General features: G+C 36.3%; 1 protein-coding gene across 4 annotated transcripts in view; it reads left to right on the top strand.

Annotated features, from left to right (window-relative positions):
• The window catches only part of PIAS2 (protein inhibitor of activated STAT 2), a 94,185-nt gene extending 87,526 nt beyond the window's left edge, over window positions 1-6,659 (top strand). The window contains exons 12-14 of one of the 4 annotated variants that reach the window (XM_001371527.5): window positions 401-534; window positions 3,199-3,236; window positions 6,072-6,659. In XM_001371527.5, the coding sequence (XP_001371564.3) occupies window positions 401-534; window positions 3,199-3,236; window positions 6,072-6,257 (358 nt within the window). In that variant the 3' untranslated portion in view covers window positions 6,258-6,659. Of the gene's footprint in view, window positions 1-211; window positions 289-400; window positions 536-3,198; window positions 3,237-6,068 lie in introns of those variants that run through there. The other 3 variants (XM_007486635.3, XM_007486633.3, XR_001628527.2) reach the window with 3 other exon arrangements.
• The last annotated feature ends 9,152 nt before the right edge of the window (window positions 6,660-15,811 follow it).

Raw genomic sequence — 15,811 nt, 5'->3', positions numbered from 1 at the left:
TTAGTCTTGGGTAAATTCAACCTGAATAGCTCCTTCTCTGAGTTCTATATTTCCTTCTACACACACACACACATCAGTAAAAGCATATATCTAGTATATATGTGTGTGTATATATGTGTATGCATTTATATGTTTATATTATTGGATGAAAATATTATAATGACTCCAGCACTGTACTTTGTTTTAATGCCAACTTGCTCTTATGTCACAGCTGCTGTTGAGAAACAAGATACATTCATGTTATAATGAAGACTTATGAAAGATGAGATTAGAGTGCAGTACAATGTTGTGAGTAGCCACTATATAGTTGTGTTCCAACTGAGAATGATGACCAGTGGTGTAGCCCTTCTCCCCTGTAAACAGCCAGATTACTTGTAATTTTTCATACTGTTTAAAACAGGGTTCTCATGTACCAGCCATCTACTGTCAGGGTGCCCAATGTGACTGCGGATGCTGCTCTGCCACCTTCATTAACAGATTATTCAGTACCATTCCACCACACGCCAATATCAAGTATTTCCTCAGATTTGCCAGGTATGTACTTCGTAAGATTTTCCTCTCTTAAAGTGTGTATTTTAAAAGAAACTCCATTTTGAAGCAGTTGTAGATATTATTTTAAATTTGAATCTTACTTTTGTTTTGCTAGATATGTGTTTAGCTCTTATGTTCAGTGGATTGAATGCTGAGCCTGGAATCTGGAAACTCAAGTTCAAATCCAGCTTCAAAGCTACTTATTAGTTGTTTAACCCATGGCAAGTCATTTAACCTCTTGTCTGCCTCTTTCCTCAATTATAAAATATAAAATAGATCTAATAATGTCTATTTTATTGGATTTTATAATAAAATGAGACAAAATTTGACACATGGTAAGCACTTAGTAAATATACATTCCCTTCTTTTTCCTCTAAATGACATCTAGCTAATTTTATAGAAAATAAAATATTCAAGGTTTATAGAGCACATTAACAGATTATAGTCTGATACTGTGGAAGAAGGCCAGTGATGAATCGTGGAAACCAGACTTGGAGTAATATAACCTGAGTTCCATCTCCGGTCTTCCACTTACAACTTGTGTGATATTATACAAGTCACTGCACCTCATCTACAATGCAGATCCTTCCTTTTATCTTGTCTAGCTCCCAGGGTTGTTCAAAGGATGCAATGAAATTATGAATTGTAAAATGTTATGTAAGCTACTATCAGCATGGTTTTCCTAGAGCTTTCAGAACAGGAAGGGCACTCACTTCCTGATTGAGTATCCCCCTCTCCAGAGAGGGATTATTTAATAGACATATGCCCATTATAATGAATTTATTGTTTATAGATCCGTTACTGTATAGGAGATAGAACATGGGTTGGTATTATCAGTAGAATGTGTCAGCATATTATTCTTCATTCATTATAAAGACTGCACAAGTACTGTTTTATTCTTCCCTTCAGCTTTACCCTGTTCATCCTGTTTTCTTAAAAGGAGTAGAATATACCAGCTGTGGTTCCACAGTCAAAATGCTTGACATTTAAAGCTTGTCTTTTCTGTGAATGTCAACTATGATATTTAGAAATGTAACTGAGGCTGCTTAAATTTTCTGGGTAATAACATTTCCCAGATGAAATTCATATTTTCAAATGAATGCTACCCCCCTCAACTTTCTTTCAAAACCCAGAGACTGACAGTTTTTAGTTAATTCATTTTATCTTCCAATTTTATCTAAGTTATACCATACCTACTTTGGTGAGCCTTTACTTCTCCCCTTTGTCCTCTTTCCAGGATACATTTGATAAGTGTTGTTCTTTCTTTCCTCTTTTATTTATTGAAAGAGCACAAAAATTATCTAGTCGTAAGGTTTTTTTTTATGTGATTTTTATTTTTAATAATTATATACTATTTTATGTAAGATTATATAATTATAACATAGAAACTTATTATCTAAATATTTTTATAACTTAGGATTTGTAATTTTTGTTTCTCTAGCCCAATAGAATTTGGACATTAACAAGTTTTATAGGTTTTATTTAGCTCATTACATTCAAATCCTGGCATGTAGGCAATTGTGCTGAACTGGGAGTTAGGAGCCCTAGGTTTTAGATTTGAATTTTATGCTGACTAGTCATAAAATTTTGAACAGATTATTTCCATCTTCTGAGGGCTTTAGTTTTCTGAGAGGATTAGACTAAGTGATTTCTAATATCTTTTCCAGTACTGAAAATTAATTGATAACACCTGTTGGGAAATACTTTGAGAATCTTTTATAAACATTAGCTTGTAATTTAAAGCTACTGAAATTATATGCATGACTGGTAGTGAAGGAATAATTTTTCAAGTTCATCAGTTTTGAATCTCATTTACTACCAATTATGCAAATGTTTGTTATGTGAGAAAAAAGTGTACCTGAAAGTGAGGAGCAAGTATCAAAGAAATAGAAGACATCGTCTACACACATACTTACATATATGTGCTAATAGCATATTTAATACTAAAATGTTGAGCATTGAATATGAAATACATATTAAACACAGAAAGGCAAAAATATTTTTTTCTGTCTCATGTCAGTCCCTCCCATCTCTTGGTCCTGAGTTACTGCATGCCAGGGTACTTACATTAACTAGTTAAGCTACTTTTGCTTGTGCCAGTTTAAAATTTAAAGGGTTTGGCTCTTCTCAGCTTGGGAGTTATAGGCGGCTATTTCAGATTGCAGCAACCTTTGCACCCGCTGTTGCACATAATAGTTGCTTCATACAAGTGTATAGAATGGGAAGGAATGGAAGATGTTATTGGGCCCTATTTTCAATTTATTTTGTAATTTTTGGTTGTAGTTGAAGGTATATCCTTTATTTATTGCTAAATTTTCGGTAGCTTCAATGGTTCTGGGCTTGTACTAATTTCATTGTATTATGTAAATGACTGATCTAGCTATCTGATATACTCTACATAAAGTGTGATAAAAATGAAGACTTTTGGGAATCAGTTTTCTTTGAAGCATTTGGGCAAAGAGGTATGTCACTCAAGTGGGAAACTTTTACATGTTCTGGTTCGTTTGCAAAGTAGTGCAGAGAATAATGTACCAATTCTACTAGGTTAACTAGTAAGCAGTTACACTTGGTACTAAATGGCTAATAAAAACAAGACAATTGTTGGAGTTGATTCCTGTCTTCCAAATAGAAAAAAAAAATCCCTCTAACATATCATTTTCATTATAGGCTTGGATTTTCTTTCCCTAATTCCAGTTGATCCACAGGTATGTTACCAGAAGGTGGCACTTGATTTGCATTTTATTGTTTATGACTCTTTAAACAATGAGACCAAATTCATTATTTTGTGAGGTAATATAACATTAGACCTGGTAATTTACTTATTTCACACTGATGGAATTAATTTAACCTTCAGAATCTGATATATAATTTTTGACTTTTTTCTTTTGCTTTAAAAATGTTTGTACATTTTCTGATAATGAGCTAGGAGCTAAGAATGAAAAGAGCTAGGAATGTGAGGGAATGTAACTGGGGAATATGTTACATGCCCATAATTGCTGACCTAGGATTAGAAATACATTAGAATATACAGGCTTGAACAGTAAGATTTGTTCAGCCATGTTACTAAAGCTGTCATGTAATGTAATATATCTGTAATTATAATAGGCAAACTTTATATAAATATATGTTTATCACTGTTTTGTTCTAGTTAAGATTTCAGGTAAACTGCTAGATAGTCAAGGTCCAAGCATAGCAATATCCATGCATAACAAAACCTGTTTGAGGGCTTTGGCAAAAGCAAAAGAAGAAAGAAAGGGAAGAAGATAAGAAAGGAGAAGGAGAGAGAGGGGAAAAGTGTCCAAGTTGGTAAGGGTTAGTAGAGGAAACCTATTTCTCTCCCACTTAAACCTGGGCATAAGATTTGCCTCTCTTACACTTTGATACTGTGTACTTGACTATGTCAGGTTTGAAGAATGGGAACATTTGACCTGTACTTAGAAGTAATTCAAGTCAAGTAAAATTTGAGTCATTTGCTGTGCAAGAAATTTTTACCATGGTAGTAAGCTACCATGTCGGATTAAGTTTTGAGGCAAAATTATGTACATTCTTAGGTTATCCTGTTTGAGGTGATTACTCAAATATCTCTTTTGATCAGAAAATCAGCTGAGGGAATCAAAATTGAATTCCTGAGCACTGAGTAAACTTTGTGGCTCCTGGTCATTTTTGGTCTGAGGTGGTAAAAGTTCGTTTCCATAAAGTGGTCAATGTTGTTGTTTCATTAACTGTATAGTTAATCTACAGCTTTTTTAACAGTTAAATAACATTTTATTGGAAGGGTAAATGCAGAGGGACTATAATTAATATAATATGCTTAGAATAGCACATTCATTCCCAATACTTGATAAAATTAAATGTATTTTGTAAATGAAGGATGACCCATGCCTTTACTAAAGCAGATTTTAGAAAATGAGGGAGTTTTAATATAAATAGTAAAATTAGGGCTTGAGGACTACAAAGGAATTATGATGATTGACAGATATTTTTCCTCCTTCTGGTTTGAGAAATTGGGAGTTATTTTCTCCCCCATGTACCGCTGTCCTTTCAAACATTTGATTGTTATATTTATACTTTGGAGAAGCTTCCTAAAAACATAAGAAATTCACTTTGTAGGTAGATAATCACTTTTTTAGTGAGCCCAAATATTTCTAAGTAGTCAAAATGTCCCATTTTCTTTAAAGAGGTAATATGCACAACAGGTATAACATTTGTAGAGTAGCTTGTTCCTTTCCTTTCAGAACAACTTTGTACTTCCAGTTTAAAATCTTGGTTGTCTCCATTCAGTGTAATATAAATTTTGATTAACAACTTATTTATAATTAAAAAATGCAAGTAATATAATATCTAAGTAGAATTTTTAAACATTTCTTGCTCCTTTTATGTAGTATCCCAGTAGACATTTTATTTCAGAATTGGTGTAGCTCTTTTCTTTGTGTAGTAAGTATAAGTGTCACAACTGACATCAACTGACCAGCCTTCAGTACAGCACACGCTTGTTCAATTTCTACTCTGTAATAGTCATTGGGGAAAGTACAAAGTTTAGCTACAATATTCCCTACTTTAAGAAAAGGTAAAGTAGATGACATCAAAGACCCAGGTGGAAGAATCATCCAAGAGGAATGGGAGGAATGGAATCCTTTGAGAGAGAACAATGTGGAGAGTGATCTTGGAATGTTTTAAGGAACTAAAGAGGAGACCATCCTGGTAGATAATATCAGTTGCTACCGTGAAGGATGGAAGCTCAGTCATGTTCTAAGTGTGGACAGGTTTTATTAAACAAGCAAAAGTGAGAAAGTCAGAGAAAATAAGAGTAGAGAAGGATTGCCAATCAGTACAGAGAAGGCCCTTCTTGGGGGTCATGTTCCATTTAACCTTAACTAGAAGATATGGTTATAATGGTTAAATTTAGTTACTTATGTATGTAGAGCAATATTCTGTACCCTGAGTAAAAGATAAAGTTTAGCTAAGATATGATCTTCGCCTTCAAGGAACTCATCTTAAAATAACTTACATAGAGAAAAGTTCTATTTGAAGCCCAAAGCAGGAGAATTGGGGGAGGTTCAGGTTCCATTTGAATTAGGCTTAAATGACTTCTAAGGTATTCTTTAGGTAGGAAAACAAGGAATGATACTTCAGGTTATCATTGAATCCTGAAAATAGCTCATGAGTTTTTAAAGTAACTTTACTTAATTATGAATATAAATATGTTATTAATACTCCTTTAGCCATGTTAATTAGCAATTTTTCTGTTTTTAAGGTCTACTGTGATCTAGAATTGTCTGGCTAATACTCAGTAATTAATAGATATTCAATGTCTATTTTGTGCTTTAAGGTAAACCAGTCATTGCTGATATTAATAAGACTTTCTAATTTAATTATATGCAAAATTTATAAAACAAAATATGTAAATTAATGGCACTTTGTGATGTTTTGGGAAAGTTTTCACCTCTGCATGTTTAGATAGAGACTACTAAGATAATGTGAAATTTACTGTTTTGTTTAAATCAATGTAATCCCTTATCATCATTGTTTGTCTCAAGCAGTACTGTCCTCCTATGTTTTTGGATAGTCTCTCCTCAACCCTGTCAACAAGCAGCACAGCTGGAAACATCATTACATCCACAAGCCCCCAGGAAAGCAGCACCCATGTTACTTCATCAGGCAGGAGTGAGACTGGAGTTATAACCAGCAGTGGGAACAACATTCCAGATATAATCTCCTTGGACTAAAAAAAAAAATGACTCATTGGACTACAGAAACAGCCAGTGCTGCTCTTTCTTGCATCTCTGGTCCATGGAATCTATTTTATTGCCAGTTAGTTTGATATTTATTGAAAAGACAAATGGATTTTGTTGCCTTCTGAAAATGGGAGGAAAAAAGATTATGTGCAGCAAGAAGTAAATTTGGCTTTGAAAGATTTTTTTATTATTCATAAAATACTCTTTGAGTATCAGATATATTCAGCCACATCTCCATCTTTTAAAAAATGATTTCAGTTTCTTATGTTGCTGGATTGATTCTGCAAACTGGTTAAAAGTAAACTTTTGGTTGTAATACACAGCAATAAAATTATGTAAATAGTCAAATAAACTTTTTTTTTTCTAATAAAAGGCAATTAACTTCTAGAAAAACATATGCCCACACAGGCTGGGTGAGAGTCTGCTTTTGCTGAATGAGTACTTTTCACAGATCTATCTGACTTTGACATAAAGAATCCTTTAGAAGTCCTTGTTAGTATTTATTCTATTAAAACTCTTCTCTTTCTGTCCTTCATCAAAGGAAAATTGACTCATTTTCGCCTAGATTGTCATTAACACTGTAATATTGCTGATGAATGCAAAATGAAATTCTGGTATTTAGATGCTTTTCATTGTAAGAGAAATCACTATGCAAAATCTTCATAGACATAATGATTTTCTTTTGAGGGACATATGTTCCTGATACCTCATGCCACATATTTTGAGCTTTACTTATTTCCTCAAAAAGTCACACTAGGCATCTCTTGACTGAAAAAACATCCCAACCACAACTTTCTTGATTGAGATTCTTGATTGTTACTTAATATTGATTGAACATTAAACCAAGATATTTTCCCTTTGTGAAAAGTTTGGGGAGTGGCAGGGATATTGGAAGGTACTGGTAAAAAGAAGTCTTACTTTGTTTGCAAAAGCTTAATTTTCTCTTTCATTTTATGTTATAGGATACAAATACCCATTGCCACAATGTTGTGTTAATAACCAGCATTGAAACCTTTTAAAGCCTCTTCCTATCTTATATTTTTCCTGGCCCAAAGAAGCCATTTTCCTATAAGAATAGTTGTTTCTTTTTTACAGTTTAATTCAAACAACCTTTTCTACTTGCTAAATTTCATGCCCATAACCTTTTTATTAACTTTCTTTGGAATCAACATCATATTCTTTGCTTAATTTAATTAAAAACCTGAATAATTTATTGGTTCTTGAGGATTTCAATTTCTTAAATCTTCTTCTTTAGTTTGTATATTCTTTTGCAAGATGCCGTCATCTCATATAGCTTTGAATCTAAATCTGTTCTCTCACTGCCATGCAATTCACTGAGCCCTTTCTAAAACTGAGTTTTCTTAAGTACTTGTGGACTCTTGGCATGTTTTAACTAGTGTCAGATGAAGAAGGGATAGTTGCTTCCAATTTGTAAAATAGTTAACTGCACATGAAAGACTGTGGGCTCTCATAGGATCATAGATCTAGAGTTAAAAGGGATGTAAGCCATCTGGTTGAGCCTCCCCCTCACTTTACAGGTGTAGAAAAGTTCCTGGGATATTGAGTGACTTTCTCCAAGGTCTTGCCACGTGACTTTGGAACTATACTGCTATCCTGATTGATTTTTGCACCTTCCCAAGTATCCTCTGCTAATGCGCTTTGCTTCATTTTTCTTAAGGACTATATTGAATTTGTATGGGCTTCATTTCAGATAGCTTTTAGATTATTTTTCAGGCTTGCAACTTGGTGGAAAACTCCTTATGACCTCTTGGGGATGTTTATTGAAAATGTGAAATAAAACTGAAGCTAATACCATTTGTCATTCACAACTTCCTTTTCACTACCATTTATTATGCTCCTTTGGCAAGTTTCTTCATCTATATGGCAGTCCCATTTCAAAACAGAACACTATTGCTTTTCCTAAAAGCCTTCTTGTAGCCCCATGCCAGAAGCTTCAGTTATTACAGCTGCATTGTCTGTCTCCTAACTTTTAAATCAGACAGTAGTGGTATCCCAGTTTGTCTGACATAATTTGTTTAATAAAACATGGTATATGTTGCTTATTATTCTGTTGTCTTTTAGATGTTGACATAATTTTCATTTAACCAAAAGGTTAAAAGAAATTACTTATAGAAATTTATATTTGGATGTTTCCTTGACTCTTACTGTCCACTCCTGACTTTCAAAAACTCTCATTAGTAGTTTTTCCTTTTTTTGCTATTCTGTTATTCTTATTTGGTGCTTCACTGTACTAATAATTTTTATTCCCTCTAATGAAGTAGATTATTCAGAGGTCACCGACTTCAATCTGTACCTGGATAAGAATCCTTAATATTTATTAAGTCTTGTCATTTAGTATTTGCTATGAGGGCCAACTACCTGATATGTCACATTGCACACTTGGAAGTTATTATTTATATCATGCTAATTTTTTCTCAATGCAACTTTTGCCAATTTTCTGTCTTCTCCCCTTTGGTGCCATACAGAACAAATTTGATCTCTTCAATGAACAGAATTTCAAATACTTATCATATGTCTCCTGCTGTGTGTCCCTGTGTTTTCTCCCCACTTCCCATCCAGTCTTTTTCACTTCAGGATAAGCATCCCCCAGTCTTTTTTTTTTTTTGCTTTTCAGTGATACTTTATTTTTTGAAAATTTTATTTAGTCAATTTAGAGCACTATTCCTTGGTTACAAGAACCATTCTTTCCCCCCTTCCCCTCCCCCCCACCCCTTCCCATAGCTGACACAATTCCACTGGGTTTTTCATGTGTCCTTGATCAGAACCTATTTCCATATTCTTGGTGTTTGCATTCCGACATTCATTTAGAGTCTATATCCCCAGCCATATCCCCTCGACCCATGCATTCAAGCAGTTGTTTTTTTCCTATGTTCCTACTCCCACAGTTTTCCTTTGAATGTGGATAGTGTTCTTTCTCATAGATCCCTTCTGCTTGTTCAGGATCACTTCATTGCCACTAAAGGAGATGTCCATTACATTCGATTGTTTCACAGTGTATTAGTCTCTGTGTACAATGTTCTCCTGGTTCTGCTCCTCTCACTCTGCATCACTTCCTGGAGGTTGTTCCAGTCTCCATGGAATTCCTCCACTTCATTATTCCTTTGAGCACAATAGTATTCCATCACCAACATATACCACAATTTGTTCAGCCATTCCCCAATTGAAGGGCATCCCCTCATTTTCCAATTTTTGGCCACCACAAAGAGCGCAGCTATGAATATTCTTGTACACGTCTTTTTCCTTATTATCTCTTTGGGGTACAAACCCAGCAGTGCTATGGCTGGATCAAAGGGCAGACAGTCTTTTATTGCCCTTTGGGCATAGTTCCAAATTACCCTCCAGAATGGTTGGATCAGTTCACAACTTCACCAGCAATGCATTAATGTCCTAACTTTGCCCATCCCTTCCAGCATTCATTACTTTCCTTTGCTGTCATGTTATCCAATCTGCTAGATGTGAGGTGATACCTCAGAGTTATTTTGATTTGCATCTATGTTAAGAGATGTAGAACACTGTTTCGTGTGCTTATAGTTTTGATTTTTTTTTCCCTGAAAAATCATGGCCCTTGCCCATTTATCAATTGGAGAATGACTTGATTTTTTTTTGTACAATTATTTTAGCTCTTTGTAAATTTGAGTAATTAGACCTTTGTCATAGTTTTTAAAGTTTTTCCCAATTTGTTTCCCTTCTAATTTTGTTTGCATTGGATTTGTTTGTATAAAACCGTTTTAATTTAATGTAATCAAAATTATTTCTTTTACATTTTTTGATTTTTTTTCTAACTCTTGCTTGGTCTTAATCTTTCCTTTCCCAAAGATCTGACATGTATACTATTCTGTGTTCACCTAATTTACTTATAGTTTCCTTCTTTATATTCAAGTCATTCACTCATTCTGAGTTTGTCTTGATGTAGGGCGTGAGATGTTGATCCAAACCTAATCTCTCCCATACAATTTTCCTAATAGTTTTTATCAAATAGTGGATTTTGGTCCCAAAAGCTGGGATCTTTGGGCTTATCATAGAATATTTTGCTGAGGTAACTTACCCCAAGTCTATTCCTCTGATCCTCCTTAGCTAGTACCATATTGGTTTGAGCATCCCCCGTTCTTCAGTGGATATGCAATTATAATTTTATGATTTATTTTAAATAAACTAAAATTTCTTCCGCATAACCTGCCTTGTTAACGTGTCAGTAATAAAGACATGGATACTTTTTTCAAGGAGCTCATATTTTATTTGGTGAGATTAATAAAAAGCTATTGAAACAGAAGGAAGGTCAGCATCACAGTAAATAAGAAATGCTATGTTAGTGTGTGACTTGGTGAAGAGGGTAAGCTCAATGAAAGTTTAAATGGAAGAAGTATAATTTGAAGTGGGTATTAAACAATTGGCATGACTGGCTTGGATGGAGCAGAGAACAACATTCCAAGAACCTTCTGAAGGTAAGTAGGAAAGGAACGATTTACATAGGAAATAGTTTGAAAGAGGTTTTTAGGTAATTTTCAGATCATAGCAACCTAACGGGAGTTTAGACTTTAAGAAAAGTTTGTAGTTAGGGAATGACAAGAACCCTGTAATGCTGTGCCAGGGTGGGTTGGAAGGTACAACCTGCAATGTGGGGAAGATAACTGTGATATATGTGAAAATGTAATATGAACCGGACATGGATGGTGCTTGTGAAAAATAGAGGTGAATTTTCAAGATTCTCTTCAGAGGAAGAACTGGGAGTAGAAAAACAACTGCTTGATCACAAGGGTCAATAGAGATATGACTGGAGATGTAGACTCTTAAATGATCACCCTAGTGCAAGTATCAGTAATATGGAGATAGATTTTGGTCAATGACACATAAAACCAAGATTCTCCCTAGGAAGTGAGCAGGTAAGTGAGGTCAGATGTGAGTCAAGCCCAGGACCTCCCACCTGTAGGCCTAGCCCTTGAGTCATTAAGCCATGAAGCTGCCCTCAAAATAACTTCACAAATTCTATGAGTGAAAATCAACCCTCGTGACCTTTCTTATTGCTCTTTTTGTTTTATCAATTTTCAGTCATATCCAGCTCTTCGGGATCTCATTTCCTTCTCCAGCTCATTTTCCAGATGAGGAAACTGAGGCAAACAGGGTTAAGTGACTTGCCTAGCATGAGCTAATAAATGGCAAAGATCAGATTTGAACTTGGGCTGTCTGATTTTTTGCCCGTCTCTTTATCATGCTGCACTAGAAGTGGGCTGTGTGGCTCCCCCATTATGCTAGTTGTACTTTGAAAAAGTAAGGTTAGTAATGCTCACAAAACCCATGGAGATTCTTGGAAAACAAGAGGCAGAATGGTATCACAATATACCTCTATTGTGAAGAAGCTTCATTAGATTTAGGAAGGAGACAATTTCGGATATTTTAAGGAAGATTGCTTCAGGCTTTTCCACAGGGCCCTGCTTCCAGGAAGACAAAAGAAGCGATTCCTCTAAGAAACAAACCCAAAAGTGGATCTTAAGCTTTGGTGAAATATGTAAACACTGGGAATATGTTTAGCCACCAGGAGACTTTGTTCTCTTATTTACTACTTTAGTTGGGAAGGATGAAAGCTGAATTATTGAATTATGGCCAAGTAAGAAATAAGGTGCTTTTTTGTGGGTAGAAGTTCTTTTAAAAACCATTAAAAAAAATAATACAGTACATAGGTTGATGGATATGGCATAATGGATAGAGAACTAGCTTTAGAGTCAGGAAGATCTGTTTTCTGGTTCTGCCTAATGCAGACTATCTGGGTGACCCTGGTCTAGTTGCTTACAGTGATCCAGTCAACTTAAAAATATGGAGGTTACTGACTTGTATTACTTTGTTTCCTCATCCAGAGATTTCCTCATATTACCAATAATAGATGACAATTATTAACAGGCCCAATATTTTTTAAAGTAGATCTTCTCTCCCAGGTACATCTTGAATTTTGTGCACTGGGTGGAAGGATGTTCTGCATCAGTGATGTCAAAAAGAAGTCTGAGATGAGATTTGAACCCAGGAGCTATCTGGGCTTGACACAATTCACTGGTTCTACTGGCCTCCAAATTTGTTAAGTTCTTTCTCTATGCTAGGTACCTTGACACTTGATGTTTGTTACCAATAATTTCTAAGATTCTTTTCACTTTTCTAAATTTGTTCCCTTAACCATAGCTGCATTAGTTATCTGAGACTTGGGATAGAATTATTGAGTTTGAAGGTACCTCAGAAATCCAGCTTGATCACCTTGTTTTACCAAAGGGGACTACGATGCCCAAATAAAGCCAAGTGATTTGTGTCACTTGACAAGGTTAGGGGCAGAATAAGGACAACCACTTCACCAAGAAGTCATCTAACCAATACAAAGGAAGTGTGCAATCCTGACCTGCTTGCTGGAGACAATTTGTGTCTTAGCCCTTCGAATAATTTAGAAGCTTTTCAATCACCAGCAATCAACCTTATGGAAAAGTGAACCCTAAACTTGGTTTCTTCTGCTCACCAAATGTGCTTCAGCTGGAATAGAGTGTGAAAGTATATACCCCCAACCTTGGGACTACAGAGGCTTTGAAACAGAAAACCTCACTCAGATTTCTCCTAAAAATTAGGGATGATGATAAACGACCTACTCTAGAGGTCTGCTGAAGGGAAAGCGCTTAACCTAACCCTGAAGAGCTCACAGCATCAAAGCATAGGCTATTTGCCTGAATACCCACTCCTCTATCCCTAGCAGTTAGACTTGTGACCCTTAAAAAGTTGCTGTATGTAAACTTAAAAATAGTTAAATTGTTCCAAATGTCAGTTTGAAAGCTGAAAGTTCCCATGTAATATATTTGGAGCAATTTAGTTTATGACAGAGAGCAGTACTTAATGTAATTACTGCGCATTCCTAATCTTGGGAGCAAGAATCAGGCTTGAAAGTTAACATGCTTTCCCCTCAAATCTATTTGAGCCTTCCTTATCCTAGATACCAGAAGGTTCCCAGTAGAGTGCAATGCAAGCCTGTGGGATCAACTAAACCAGAAAGGCATGATGTATGTATGATGACCTGCCTAGTTCTGGAACCTCTGTGACTCAAAATGTTAGCCACTGTGCGATTTTTTTTTCTTCATTCTTCCTCATAAACTCACAAAGAGCTGCAAAGATTCTAGAAGGGTTGTGATCTGAACTAATGAAGGGAATCACATCAAATGAAATCTTACTAAATGTTCAAGCAGGTCTCAAGCACAGGACACCTCATTTAGCACCTTTTTTCCAGGACATAGGATGATTTGTCCCATGTGATTGCCTTGGGTATTTCCTAATGAGAGTAATAGTTCCTGTGACATTTTAAAATTTGCCAAAGCAAATGTTGCCAATACTAAAATGTGCATTAAATTAATTACATCCATACAATAACCCTTTGAAGCAAGTGCTACCCATTGCCCATTTTATAGATGGAGAAACAGACTTGGGTAAGTGGCTTGGCTATTGTCGTCTTGACTCCAAATCATAACAATCTACACCACCATGTTTCCAAATGGTGAGTTGGTCTCAGACTTCTGAAGGATATTTAATACTCTTCCTATGTTTCCTGTATAGGGCTGGGGAAGCCTGAGAATTAGAAAATCCCTAAGGCTTTCCTGGAACATTTGTGTCATGAGACTGCCTAGGGTAAATGAAGGCCAGAGATTAATCTTTGACACTTGGGAGTTTTGTGTATTGTATTTGTCTAAATTTCTCTCCCTTTCTACCCAGTATTGGTGTTTAGTGAATACTGCGTAGTCTTCAACTCTGGGGACCTGAGTTGCAACCAGTCATTAAAAAAGAATGGGAGACCAGAGATTAGGGCCAAAGGTAGAGTTTCCTTTTTGCTGACCTTGGCCTTCCTTGACCAGTGTGATGTACAGGTAATCTGTGGGCTTTCTTCTTTTCATGGATTGATGTTTCCATCATCCTGGGATAAGCAATTACACTGCATGCCCTAGTTCCTTGAGATAGTCATACTTCAGATTTTTTAGAGTTTAACATCTGAGGGAACCTTAATTTATAACTGCACAGATAAAGATAAAAATGGCCTAAAAGTTGTATAAAAATGAATATTTCCTGAGACCTTGAAAATTGTTATAAGAATGGATTAAGCAGTTTTCATCTGTGATTGTCGAGGCACCAGAAGAGCCCTTCAATGGCTCCTCCATCTTCAGGTGAGTCCGTGAGACCCCAAGAATTTAGGGCAATCTTCCATCTTGTCCTAAGGATGTAGCACAGCTTTTCTTATTTGATTCAGCCGGGACTGAGGAATTAGATTGAGTACAATTACTAGTCTAAAATAAAGACTGTTTGAAATTTGGGCCTTCGGTGACAAGTACTCCCTTAGAGTGGAGATCAGCAGGACCTAGAGGGTAAACCAGAAGGCCTCTGCTGTTGAGTTTAAGGCCCTGCCACCAGCCCACTGCTGGAACTGGTTGTAGGTCTCTCTCCCTGTCTCTCAATAGAAGTGCCTCTATTCCTGAATTTCCCAACTGTGTGTTCTACCTGGATCCCTGTGATTGTGTTTGTCAGACAAAAGGACTTAAGAGAAGCGATTTGAACTGTAAGGCCAGTCTTTATGGGGTGTCAGCCTGAAGAGACAGGCCCAACCAGCTCTTAAGGTCAGAACTTTCTTTTTCTTGCTGTCTACTGCTAAGAATTTGAACTTAAGAAAACTAGCACAGATTAGTATAGACAGGAATAACAGAAACATTCCATCAGCCTGCGAGGCCTGACCTCAGCTCAAAAGCTGAGAGAGACTCAAACCTCATCTAGGGAAATCCCTCTTCCCTCTTCCCTGATATCTCCCCCATCCAAACTTGTTATTAAAATTTATCTTTATTTGAATATCACAGTCAGATAAGAGGACTAACATTTTAGGGGACATAGAGGGAGCTGAACCTCAGGACAGCCATTCAAGTATAAACAGCCCTTTTTGGACCCCTGCCGGGTGACCTTGGTCTGGGAAAGGCTTGTCCCTCAGGAGGGTCCGAGCTTACCTGCTCTGGGGTATCTGCAACATCAATCCATAGAGAAGACATCCCCTCAGGCTATCATAAATGACCCATTTCTTGGGAACCCCATTTTTCAAAAATAGCCTCTTGGCAGGGGGCATCTTTCTCCTTGTACCTCACCATTAGCCATATTCCCCCTCTCCCTTCAACTCCTCCATTCCCTGCTATAAAACCTTCTATATCCCCTATTCATCAATAGAACCCCATTTTCTCTATAAGTATTAGGGGGCTTCTCTGAGAGATGTTTCAAAGGTGAAATCGGCAAGACTTGGCAATAGTTTGGATGTAGATGGTGAGGAATTTGGAATGTCTCCTCAGACCTGGTGGTCTGGAAGGATGATGTTGCTATCTACAGTAATAGTAAAGATAGGCGGAGAGGGGGAAAGATAATGAGTTCTGCTTTGGCCATATTGAGTTTGAGTCTACAGGACATTAAGGGTGAGATGTCTGAGCTGCTATTGGAGATATGAGATTGGAAGCAGGGGAACTGGGGCAGGAAGGTATTTTAGTGAA

This window comes from Monodelphis domestica, chromosome 3 (genome assembly GCF_027887165.1).
Source record: "Monodelphis domestica isolate mMonDom1 chromosome 3, mMonDom1.pri, whole genome shotgun sequence".
Classification (NCBI taxonomy): domain Eukaryota; kingdom Metazoa; phylum Chordata; class Mammalia; order Didelphimorphia; family Didelphidae; genus Monodelphis; species Monodelphis domestica.
The sequence above is the reverse complement of the archived record's forward strand: the minus strand, read 5'-3'. Positions and strand labels throughout refer to the sequence as shown.